The sequence below is a fragment of the Gigantopelta aegis genome, chromosome 15 (assembly GCF_016097555.1).
Source record: "Gigantopelta aegis isolate Gae_Host chromosome 15, Gae_host_genome, whole genome shotgun sequence".
NCBI lineage: Eukaryota > Metazoa > Mollusca > Gastropoda > Neomphalida > Peltospiridae > Gigantopelta > Gigantopelta aegis.
Genome location: NC_054713.1, coordinates 26573364 through 26586860, shown reverse-complemented (window position 1 = coordinate 26586860; position 13497 = coordinate 26573364). Strand labels below are relative to the sequence as shown.

Here is a 13497-nt window from a genome sequence, read left to right as displayed (position 1 = left end):
GATGACATGTGTTACAATTGTTTAGATGACAAAAACTATTGTTAAAACATTTTCTGTTGTATTTTAAACCATCCAAGATCTGGAGAAAGATTATTTTAATTTTTCTGTGATTAGTTCATTTTGTGCCAAAAGGAGAACCCCGCCGGGCTCACTCAGGTTTATTTAGAGCTCTGATTTACTTGTTTTCTATTGTTTTGTTGTGAAACATTATTAATTTTTTTTTTTTAAATATGCTCTTTGTTCCTTATAACCCCTATTGAAGTTATAATAGGAACATCAACTAAAACCAATGGCAATCCCTTATAACCCCATCCATGGGGTAATAAGGGACAGTCATTAGAAAAAAAATTAAAATACTTGGAGTTTAGATTTTGGAACATGGCATGACCCATTGAGAAGTCTGATCAAGTAGTCACAAAATGACATAGGTCTTCCTCCCACAACAGTTAGATGTATTGATAATTTATAAGAAAAGTGTCAAAATTGTACCCTTATTACCCCATGTTACGGTAATCAGAAACATGGCATTGTACAGTTCTCAAAAACAGATTTTATATGAAAATCTTGACATCCAGTATCTGATAATTTTTATTGAATTAAGAATTTGCCTTGGTTGTTTTGAAACATGTAGAACTGGCCTGAGTCTACTTGATATACGTTTGTATAGTAGTGAATTATACAAAGTAAGAGCATCATTGGCAGGGCTGGACCGGCCTAGGTGGCGTCGTGCCAGGCCATCGGCCTACAGGCTGGTAGGTACTGGGTTCGGATCCCAGTCGAGGCATGGGATTTTTAATCTAGATACCGACTCCAAACCCTAAGTGAGTGCTCCGCAAGGCTCAATGGGTAGGTGTAAACCACTTGCACCGACCAGTGATCCATAACTGGTTCAACAAAGGCCATGGTTTGTGCTATCCTGCCTATGGGAAGTGCAAATAAAAGATCCCTTGCTGCTAATCGGAAGAGTAGCCCATGTAGTGGCGACAGCGGGTTTCCTCTCAAAATCTGTGGTCCTGAACCATATGTTTGACGCCATATAACCATAAATAAAATGTGATGAGTGCGTCATTAAATAAAACATTTATTTCTTTTTTCATTGGCAGGGCTATATATGTGTGTAATTAGTACATGTATAATAGGAATAGTGGGAGGTAGCTGCTTCAGTAGTATTTGAGTTGGTAAATAAAACTAGTCTACTAACAGATTCCATGGTTCAATAGCCATGCAGTGCAGTAACATCACTTTTAGCTGAGAAGTTATATACCTGTTATTAGGGGTGAATATTTTACCATGCAGATTGCAATACAGAAGTCCTGATACAGTATATATGTATATATAATGGTACACTTTTTGAAAACCAGTTTTCACTGTACACATATTTTAGTATTAATATTGTGTTTTCTTTAGAAATTTTGCAGTGGCACATATTTTTAAAATTAATATATAATTTTTTTATATTATTTTATATATAATTTGTTTTATTAAAACTAGAACTGGATTTAAACTAATATTCTTACTTTAATCATAAAATTAGAATTAACTCCAAACCTTGTGGTGCTCTGCATAAGAGGTGGAGGAAATGACTATCGACTAACAAAAATGGCTAGCTTTCGCTGGTTTTACTGTCAAAATAAATATGTGAGCTAAACTAAAGTTCATGAAAACAACAACTAGATGCATTTTAGTGCACGTAGCTGTCCTAACTTACACAATATCCGAGTCATGACACATTATTTTCATGATTTACAGTATGTTATAGTTTTAGGCTTTGTACTTTACTGGTATTGCTGGTGCAACTACATGTATATAGGGTGTATAAATACTACCAAATCAAATCCCCATAGACAACAATAGTAACATGTGGTTAAAACTCCTACCTGCAGCGTATCAATCGTATCGATTAATATAAATTATATATACTACCACCCCTCACCCTTAAAGTGAAGCAGAAAAAATTGGGATTGAAGCTGCTCATTTCAGAGATGACGAGTAGCGTCTATGACTACCCTAGTTCCGCACAAAATTTGAGTACTTTTTTACAGGTACCACCATACATATTTCAAGCACAATTGGCTACTTGACACAGTGGTACTAGATGAAATAAAATTGCATACATGTTTTACCCAGATGAAACTAATTTGTTTTACAGCCAACACACTCACATTTATCACCAATCACAGGACTTGTGGTGTTAACTTCTCTATCAAACATTTGGTGCACCTCGAACTTTGACCCAGCTATTTGGTTTGGTACTACCTATAATGTTTGCAGATCTTCAGTTAAACATAGTTATTGTCTAATTTAAGCAGCAGTAATTTTTTATGATGAATTGCCCATCAAACAACTGGAATCAGTCTGTCAGGTCACATCAAAACTTCATGTATACTGTGTTTAATCTGAAATGAAATAATGAGTATTTTCTATTACATTATGCCTTATGTCCGGGTATTTCAGATTTTCCATTGAACATTTCAGAGTAGCAATGAACAGACTGAGGGTGATTTTGAAATTTTACAAGCAGTTTCTCCGTACTTGATTCTCGAGGCTGAGACAGTGAGTGGAGCATGCTATACTAGTGCTATACTAGTAACAGCTCTGTGTTGTGGGGTCATTTCATGTCTGTTTGGGGTTACACACCACCATTAACTTTTGTACACATTTCAAAGCAATACTTTGTCAGAATGTAATTCTGATCAATTTTCTTTTCAAGGTCACAAGGGCAACAAGGTCAAATTCAAGGTCAAAATGAAGGTCAAAAGGTCATCACACTTTAACTTACACCCACCCCAGAAATAATGGCAGATTTAGAATCCTTGGGCAATTCCCATTGAAGAGATGCCATTCCCATCAAGATTAGACCAGTGGTTACTTATTTATGGACGTTCAAATATAGCCCCCCCCCCCCCCCCCCCCCCCCCCCCCCCCAATCTTTTTGTGATTTTTGCCAAAATGGGCAGGCTGTAGCACCCAAACCGCTGGTCCGATTGAGCTCATCTTTGAGTGACAGAATGACACTACTGTCCTAGATCACTACAAACAGTAACTACATGGACAATGGTGGTGTGATACCTTATTTAGTTGATCATAACATTTCAGTTAATTCTTCACAAAACTGCATGTCCAGTGGTGTTGCCTGTGGATTTTATTAATATATAATATAATTTCTTTGAATGTTATGTTTCCATTTATTAATTACTAACATACACTCACATTGAACAACAACTAACTACATGTACAATCACTAGAATATTTTTAAACATGAGAATACATGTAGTTGTTTCATATTCAGTATGCAGTTCTTAGATGAGATAAGAGACTAGGGCCCGTACTTATAAAACTTTTAGAGTCCAGGCTCAGTCTCTAATGACGTCACACGCATATAATTTGTATATATAGTGGAGCAGCAGAGACCACCAATTTTCGAGATAGTCCAACCCAGAGTTCAACATAGGCTGAGATTTCATCAAAATGTTCGTCTTGGGGTCAGGATTCAGAAAACCAATATTGACATTGTGGCAAATTAGTGCGGGCTGAGAAATTTGGGGTCGAAAATACGCGTTTTGGTGTGAAAAATAAGAACAAGTGAAAATGCTAAATTCTAAAGCATTTGCATACAACTGGTTTAATTATTACATTTTGAGGTTTAAATTACTTTTATCAAATGCAGCATAACCATATCAACTAAATTTACTGAATTTGTTTGTTTGTATATGGACATTATATAAGAAAAATTATGCTTACAAGAACGTCTTCAAGCAACAAATGTGTATACCAAAACAAAAAGTTTTGACATGATATATAATTATCTTCTTGAATTAAAATATCAAATTGTTAAAAATTGAAGAATACAGGAACAAGTTATATAAATTCAGTACTGACTAAAGTATGACAAGTATGTAACAAAATGTGACAAGTATATAACCAATATGTGACAAGTATATGACCAATATGTGACAAGTGTATGACCATTCATTGTAGAATCTGAAACATTAGCTATAATATGCACAGCAAACTGTAGTCAACTCTTGTAGCGAAAACTACACCTATTCAATGAGAAACATAGCTTCAGTTTAGTCACTGTCACTATCTATAGTTTGCTATGGTCAATGGGTTAGAACACTAGTTTTGTCAGAAAGTTCATTTGTTCATAAATGCAAATAGTAGTTACATGCCTGACCATCTTCTTATGCAGTATGCTGAACAACTAAACTATTCAAATTGTTGAGACGTTCAGGAGCTGTTGGTGACCGATCACTAGAATTCCAAGCTTATGTTATCTTCTAACATATTGCACCCCTGCGTGTGCTGTAACCTCACCGTGGTGCAGGGGTGTAACATTCTCTTTGAGAATGGCCAATACAGCACAAATTGAAGTTTAGAGTAAAATTCGGTGTCCGTAAAATTCTGTGATATTTGTATTTGTATGTTTGCACAGTTCTTTACACTGTTTTTGTTTAAACCTTGAATTTTTATGTTGATGTTGATCATCACTTTATTTATTTGCATTACCATAGTTTGACACCCAATAGCCGATGTATTTTTCGTGCTGGGGTGTCGTTAAACATTCATTCATTCATTCTAACATATTGCAATGTTGGCATTACTCCATACCATCAACTGGTAAAGATATCGAGACACATACAGATGAAAACTATTCTCCATATAAGAGGTAGTTTTTCACCAGGTAAGTTTTCCTAGCTTCTTCACAATGAAGACTGTTCAAAGAAACACCATGCTGTTTGTTGTACAAGCTCCAACTAATGTCATACCCAGCACAAAGTACCGTTTTGACAGTCGTTGTTGTTTCCAAAGTTGGCAGTGTAAACTCTGGGGAAATGTCAAGCGATACAGTATCTCATGAACAGGGATAAACCTTGCAACACTTGACCTGTTAAGAAGTAGATTTGCTGAAAAGTATCACTGCACCTTGTTGGAAGACAACAAGGACATCGACACCAGAACTGGATATTGCTTTATTGTCAGCAGCACTCCTAGAAGCATCAGTGGTATGTATCATGATTACTCCTCATAATTAAACTGCATATGTTGAATGTCAGGAACACATGTTGCCTTTTGTTGGTGTTAACCTGAACAGATTTGTCACATCCACCACCATTAGTAAACAATGTCTGCATGGTCTTGTGGTCGGAGTATCATATTGTTTGAGATGTACAAAGTAAAGAATTAACCTTGCTAGGCTGGCTTTATTTTCACTGTTGCTGAGAAATCATATCCAGTTTATTGGAATGCAAATCTTGTTGCACAAGATGCCTGTTCTCAGTGTCTGTCCCTTGATTCTGTCTGACACCATATGTATTTGTTGAACAGGGTTATACTGCTTTTAAGAGTGAGCACTACATTTTATAAGGTTGAAAAACCTTTTGGCCACCTGTTGGAATGGTGCTGATGTGACAATTTGTAAAAGATCATTCACCATTTGAATACATACAGGCATGTCTGTTAGATAACACTGCATCACACTGTGTGAGAGATGTCGCCTTTTCCATTCCACCGAGTCCTTCCAACTATGGTAACGACAGATTTTGCTGATATTGTCTTTCAATTTTTTACAAACATACTTAATGGAACAGGTGTATTTCCATATGACATAACTCTAGCTGGTGGAATCTTTTTTTTTTACAACTGACAGTGAGAAGGTTTATAATAACTACACCGTCCATTGTTATGTTCTTCTTTATCTTTACTGTCTTGTTTGCAGAAGATAGAAATATTTCTCAGCAACAGTAAAATTTTCTTTACCTTTACATGTCGGAAAAAAGGATTCTTCTGAAAGAAGACGTTGTTTATCAGACTGAGTGGTTGTGGAAGTAACAAAACTGTTCAAGAAATACCAGTATGTGTTCTTGGCATTTAACAAATGCAATCTAACCAAGAGGAGGTCAGTATATAAGAACTGATGCTTTTCGGAGGTGTGCTGACAACGTATTGATGTCGAGTCCTGACACTAAATATCCTTGTACTTCTCATTCACCATCATGCAGGACTATCCTCAGTTTACTGTCATTGTAACGTGTTTCACTCATAGCTAGAGCCGTTATAACAACTCGAATTAAATACTAAAAAAATTTCCGGTTTATAATATCAGTGTCTGCATATGCAATGTGTTTTGAGTTGTCCTAAGGTTTGTAGTTGCTCAAACTTCATTTTACTTCCTAAAATACTTTTTTTCTTCTGTAAGTATGAAACTATTAGAAGGTAAAATCCAATGTGGACAACTAGTAACATTAGGATGACCAGAAACACATTGTGTTATCCACAAACACTAATGTTGTGAAACCGCTTATTTAACTATTAGTTCAGAAACACAGATTACAGACTCAGGACAGTCTCTTTAACAGGTCATACTGTAAGCATGGCAGTGTGGGAAAGTTTACCCCAGTTCATCAGATACATGGTCAGTTGATACTTTCCCAGACTGCTCCTTTCCAGTGATTATTGCCTGACAAGATGTGCTACAACGGACTCTTTCTTTGGACATGGAAACATAAATCTGCATTTTGTTTAATGGTACGGAATGCTTCTACATAATGATAACTTAAAAGCTTTGTGAACAAAACAGCAATTAGTGCTAAGTATGGCATTTTGTTGACTCGGTGTGACAAACAGGACTTCTTTTGAACAGTCTTCATTGTAAAAATGCTGGTGAAAAACTTACCTGCCGAAAAACTACCCCTTACAAAATACAGGTTTTCAGCTGAATGTTTCTCGGTATCTTTACCAGTTGATCATGTAATTCATGACGTGCTAGATCCAACATAACCTGAGACTGTAAGTCATCCTGCATATACCTAGTGAGTTGCAGCCACTATATAACACCTTAACTATTAGTGTTTGTTCTTGTGCAAATGAATACATGTATATGTAAACGTTTAGAAGATTGCAGATACCGAGCAAATAGTCATATATGTTCTGCCACATGCAACTGTGAGGCATCATTTGAGTATTTTGATGAAAACCAGTGCTCTAACCCATTGTCCATATAGAGGTACTGACACAGCAGACTGCATGTAGATAATTAAAGTTATTAAACAAAAGCTATATATACTTCTCAGGTGTAATTTTCACTACAAGAGGTGGCTACATTTTGCTGTGCATTATTGGAACTTTTCAGATTCTTTAATAGTTGGTCATACACTTGTCATACTTTGGTCATATACGTGTCGTACTTTGGTCATATACGTGTCATACTTTGGTCATATACGTGTCGTACTTTGGTCAGTACTGAATTTGTTTTTATTATAATTTTGCATTTTCCCTTTCTTGTATTTTTCACTCCAAAAGGCATATTTTCAACCCTAAATTTCTCAGTCCGCACTAATTTGCCACAAAGTCAACATTGGTTTCCTGAATCCTGACCCCAAGATGAACATTTTGATGTATCTCAACCTATGTTGAACTCTGGGTTAGACTATCTCGAAAACTAGAGGACATTTTGGCTTTCTGCTGCTCCAATAAGACTCTAAAGGTTTTATAGGCACCAGACCTGGAGCCATCTCCACACCCAATCTCCAATCATTGGACTATAATCTTGGGCTATTTCTCATCAAAGCAAGTGCTCCACAACTGGTATAACAAAGGCCATGTCGTACTATCCTATCTGTGGGATTGTGTTTATAAAAACCCAGTGGTACAGTGCTCGCTTGATGCACGGTTGGTCTAGGATCAATCCCCGTCAGTGGGCCCATTGCACTATTACTCGCTCCAGCCAGTGCACCACGACTGGTACATCAAAGGCTGTGGTATGTGCTATCCTGTCTATGGGATGGTTCATATAAAAGATCCCTAGCTGCTAATCGAAAAGAGTAGCCCATGAAGTGGTGACAGCGGTTTTCCTACCTCAATATCTGTGTGGTCCTTAACCATATGTCTGACGTCATATAACCATAAATAAAATGTGTTGAGTGCATCATTAAATAAACCTTTTTTTTTTCTTTTCTTAACTGTGTATAATAAGTGATGGACGTGTAATTTCAGATTTATTAAAAAACCCTCTTTGTATCGTGTGTCCAAGGTGCTTATACTGTTGGGTATTCTTGTAACTGTTTTAAGTTCGACAGGTGTTTGGCTGTTCTGTTATCAGCAATCCCTTTAATTTCCATCTGTTTGTTGCTTGTGTAGCTAGTATAGAATTAAATTAAACTGTCATTGGGCATGAACTCCCTTGTTTATATTTTTTGAGGTGGTGTGCAATATTAATGTCAGTTAACATCACATCGCGATTCAGATATCGCTACACAATATTAAAACATTAATCGGTAGTTGCTAATTAAGTTTTAATTGACTAGAAATATCGCTAATTAATATTTTGAATTCAAAATGTTCTCTGAAATATTTACTAATTGACATACATGTACATTCATCTGAGCAGACTGAAAATATTATCAAATAGTGTTTAGAATTGCCCAAAATATTTATTTAACTGTTAACCCACTGTTACTTTTGATGAGGTTGTAGTTTTACATTCGACAGGCATTAAAACAATTATTAACAAGATAATCCTCATTGATTAACCTGTTGAAAACAGTTTGGATATAATTTATTTTTATTTGTTATTTACTGTAATAACATTCAGACATGTGATGTACCGGTAGTTTGTTTTGATTGAAATTAAGCTAACATCAGTCTATCCATTGTTTAAATATATTGTACGGTAATTGCTTTTAGGGAGTTTTTTCTCAGACACATACAAACACACATTAACATGTTGTAACTTTGGCATACTTTGTAATGTTTTTAATTTTTAATATATTTTTTTTAATAAAGTACTACCTTTTTAGTTTGGTATCATGTAGAATAGATTGTCAGTTTTGTATCTCTGTAGCTTTCTTCAGCTTCCGATATTTAGCTTATGACTTCTGATGTCTAAATTAAGTTAGAATGAAGTTTTATATTAACATTTAACTTATGACTTCTGATGTCTAAATTAAGTTAGAATGAAGTCTTATATTAACATTTAACAAGACCCACTTTAATCAGGGCTTTTCCAGAATTGACCACACATGTTCAGTGGGATACATTTTTTTATACCACTGCCCACGAAATACAATTTATCCTGCAACAACGCTTCTATTGGCCGATTATGATGACTGGTTAAAGCAATTTCATAAACGTATACTAGTAGATTATGACTTTTGACATCATTTGCATAGCTAAATGTATGTTACAAAATTGTCATTTGACCTCTAGGTCATCATACAATGTAGCTAAAATAACAGAGATAGTAGCTTTATAATGGACTTCTTTTATAGATAAAGCGGTTGATCGGGGCAGAATTCACGTGGCCATGCATACTCGGGCCTCTAAACAATGTGAGAACGTTATAGTTTCATTTGCGTTTCAATCACGCAGCTCTAGTTTTGCGTAAACCATTTCTCAATCTCGGGTTAAATTTAAAATACCATTTACATTTCTTTTTTGTACAAAAACAAAATTGGTTGCCTCAATGTGTTTTTACATAACCTGTAAACGGTTTATGCAGAGTTTCAAGTGTCAGAGGTCTGATGCTGAATAGTTTTAAGCCTAACCAGCGCTTTACAGGATCTTTAGTCTTGTTTGTCTTCTTTTGCTTTGTCTTGTTCTTATTGGGTTATGGCTTTAATCACAGGTGTGTGGGTCTCACTATAACCTTGCATTGCATATACATGTTTTATAAATCTATATATGCCTTTATTTTTAAAATAATTTTCTTTTGTACAGTACATTTGGTTATATTTGTAGACGTGTGATAACATAGACATTCTTGTGTGTGAGCCATTAATTAATTATGTATCAATGCTTGTTCTATAATATGTTTACAGGGCTGTAGAAATGAAAAATAGTTCACTAGCCCACCCGGACCATAACCAACTAAAATTTACTAGACCGCCAGACTTTCTACTAGTCCGTCAGCCTATAGAGTACATTATTATTTAACAATATTGTAATATACTCTGTCTTCACTTCAAATGATATATATATATATATATATATATATATGGGTTTTTTTTAATGACAAAAATATTAAGGATGCTTGATAAGCGATCAACATCATGAAGCAAACTAAAACTAGACCCAAACCTTGACTGACAAATCAATAAATTTTGAAGGCAAATACTAAGTTTTTCACATTTCTTTGATATAGATTTACAAAATTCAAGTGATATCCCGAAAGTGTATAACAGAACAATCTATTCAGGACACTCCGCAGATTCAATGCAAAAACAAAATATCTATATAGCAAATTAAATTAGTCAGTCAGACCAGTAGTTGTCTGGGCAGCCCCGGTTTAGAGAGAAATAGGTTATGGAATTCATTACAAAATGTTATGTAAAATATGGTTTCAAGTGAGAATAATGCTTCCTATCCACGTTTAAACACTGTCCGGCACATAACTATTTTGTGGATTGATTCGTCTCTTTGCTATCAAGACATACCGGTAACAAATGAGTCGGCTCTCTTGGCTTTTCTTTCTAGTATAAGCTTGTTTTATATAACGAGAAGCATAAATAACATAATGGGTATTTTGATATTTTCTTATATGTTGTCATCTATATTAAGCTTGCAGACAAATGACATATTGATAACAACTATAACTGAAAGAAGATATTGTTCAAATCAGTCAAACAATTTAATAAAATGTGTTTTCAAACAAAAAACACATGTTTTTGTTTTTTGCAATAAAATAGCATTTTATTTAGCATTACCCCGTACTTATTGTGGTATATTAAAAAAAACACAGTAAAAAAACAAAAAACAAAAATCTGGTTGATTTTATAGGGAGACTGGAGCAGGTTTTCAATGCTGTGTTGTTGCAATAAATACCCAAGTTATGCTTTTTGCTGAAACCTTATTTCATTCCATTTTATTCTGATTTGAACAAAATCCTCTTTCACTTAGTTGTTACCTACATGTATATGTCACTTGTCTGCATGCTCAATATATATGATTTGACATTTCTATAAGAGCAGAGTTCGAACTTAACAAATTGCCATAGGTAGGAGAGCATCACCGATTTGTCAACAGTGCTATCGGTAAAGCTCCTCAACAATGGCAAAATGTATTTACCTAGTGTACATTATCTACCAATATTTGAAATATATCTACATACAGCAAAATAACCTTTCAGTCATGGTGGGGTTTTTTTAAATCGCAATAGGCAGGCTCAAAATTGCTGTTGTTTGGCTGTAATACCTATGGCAATTTATTTAAAAATTGCCATGGCAGACAAATTCTTGAGTCCGAGCCCTGAAGAGATTATTCATTGAAATACCATTGCGTTGTTTATGCTTCTCAGTATACATCATGCTTAATTCCGCTATCTTGATTTATCAAATATGTGTATGTGTTAAATATAGGAAGAGACATTAGGCTGTAGGCCAATTCCACAGCGCTGTGTTTGATTTATGGAACTGAATATTGTTTAAATGTTTAAACTATGATGCTTGATTTCATTTCCACAGGGTAACAACTCCCATCTAACACAGTTATGTGAGATGGCTGTAGAAAAAGGTCTTGATTCACAGAACTACCAATGTCTTTCCTGCAACCGCCCAATTGGATTGTGTATGTATCTCACTTGATATGCACTCAGGCAACCCCTGCAATTGACCACGGCAATCGGCAATGCTGTGGAGATTGCCGTGGAGTTTTTACTTCTCCACGGTAACCCTTGCAATTGACCACGGCAATCGGCAATGCTGTGGAGATTGCCGTGGAGTTTTTACTTCTCCACGGTAACCCCTGCAATTGACCACGGCAATCGGCAATGCTGTGGAGATTGCCGTGGAGTTTTTACTTCTCCACGGTAACCCCTGCAATTGACCACGGCAATCGGCAATGCTGTGGAGATTGCCGTGGAGTTTTTACTTCTCCACGGTAACCCCTGCAATTGACCACGGCAATCGGCAATGCTGTGGAGATTGCCGTGGAGTTTTTACTTCTCCACGGTAACCCCTGCAATTGACCACGGCAATCGGCAATGCTGTGGAGATTGCCGTGGAGTTTTTACTTCTCCACGGTAACCCCTGCAATTGACCACGGCAACTGGCAATGCTGTGGAGATTGCCGTGGAGTTTTTACTTCTCCACGGCACTTTTTTGCATTGAACTATATATATATTTATTTTTTCAATGGAATGTTTTTTTTGCCGTGGGCATTTTCTTAATTGCAGGAGTTGCTTAGGATACAAGTTGTTGAGACAAACAACATTCATTTGTTCATACCTCAAAAGCTACAAGCAGGTGTGAGATTTGTTAGCTTTTTATGCATAAAATAAATCTGACAAACTAGATTGGACTGAAGTTCTATTATCATATATCACATAATAGAAATATTAGGCTGTTTAGATACAGTTTTAGGGTGTATACTACCAAATCAAATCCCATAGACGGCAATAGTAACATATGTGGCTAAAACTCCTACCTGCAACGTATCAACCGACATAAACGCCACGGATATAAATACTACCACCCCTCACACTTAAAGTGAATCAGAAAAAATTGGGGGTCAAGCTGCTCGTTTCTGAGATAACGGGTAGGGTCTATGACTACCCTAGTTCCGCACAAAATTCGAGCACTTTTTTTTACAGGTACCCCATACATGTTTCAAGCACAAGGCTACTTGACACATTGGTGTAGATGAAATAAAATTGCATATTTTTTTTTACCTAGATGAAACTATTATTTTTTACAACCAACACACTCACATTTATAACCAATCACAGGACTTGTGGTGTTCACTTCTCTATCAAAAGTTCGGTGCACCTCGAACTTTGACCCAGCCGGAAGTTATTTGGTTTAGTACTACCTATACTGATAACATACATTTTTCAAAAAGTGTCCAACTATGTGTGTTTATGACAACCAGGATCTGGTGTATTCTGACATAAACTGACAACCTCACTGAAACTGTTGTTTCTACAGTGCAACCTAATATAATGTACACCTCAAAAAGCATATATATTGCATATAGTTTTGTACAAATGCAATATGTCATATTAAACAACAAAATATTCTAAAATAAAACTCCTGAAGATATTTACTTTCAGTTGGGTGTGTGTACTCAGGTATATATGTAGAGACAACAAAGATAGTCAGAGTACCTCTACCCCTTTAAAGAATTCCATTAAAACACATGCACTTGATTGACCCCTAGATTATGAAGACCTTAACAGGCACATCAAAGAAATATCAGTATTAAAAAAATACACTGTCTGAGGAAGGAAACACAAACATGACTGTACCTGTATGAAGTAATGACTTAATGTCCTGAACATTAGTGTTGGGAGGAAATCCTGTATGCTGGGTGTGGGTGTCTTCAAGTTACCAGGTGTGGGAATTTCAAATCCATCGGCCATGCTGATTTTCATAATGAACCATCAAAACCATTGGCAGCCACCAATATTCCTGACTATATGTTATTTATAGTCTACTGTAGTTGGAGGTTTTAATAGTTGTGATATCTTGAATTATCATGCAGCTTTCACACATTTATTTTTGA

At 35.8% G+C, this 13497-nt stretch overlaps 1 protein-coding gene across 2 annotated transcripts in view; it reads left to right on the top strand.

The window, feature by feature from the left end:
• LOC121390161 overlaps positions 1 to 13497 on the top strand; it is a 71247-nt gene that overhangs the window by 43730 nt on the left and 14020 nt on the right. The window contains exons 11-12 of one of the 2 annotated variants that reach the window (XM_041521908.1): positions 2476 to 2553; positions 11460 to 11562. In XM_041521908.1, the coding sequence (XP_041377842.1) occupies positions 2476 to 2553; positions 11460 to 11562 (181 nt within the window). The remainder of the gene's footprint in view (positions 1 to 2475; positions 2554 to 11459; positions 11563 to 13497) is intronic. The other variant, XM_041521909.1, reaches the window with a different exon arrangement.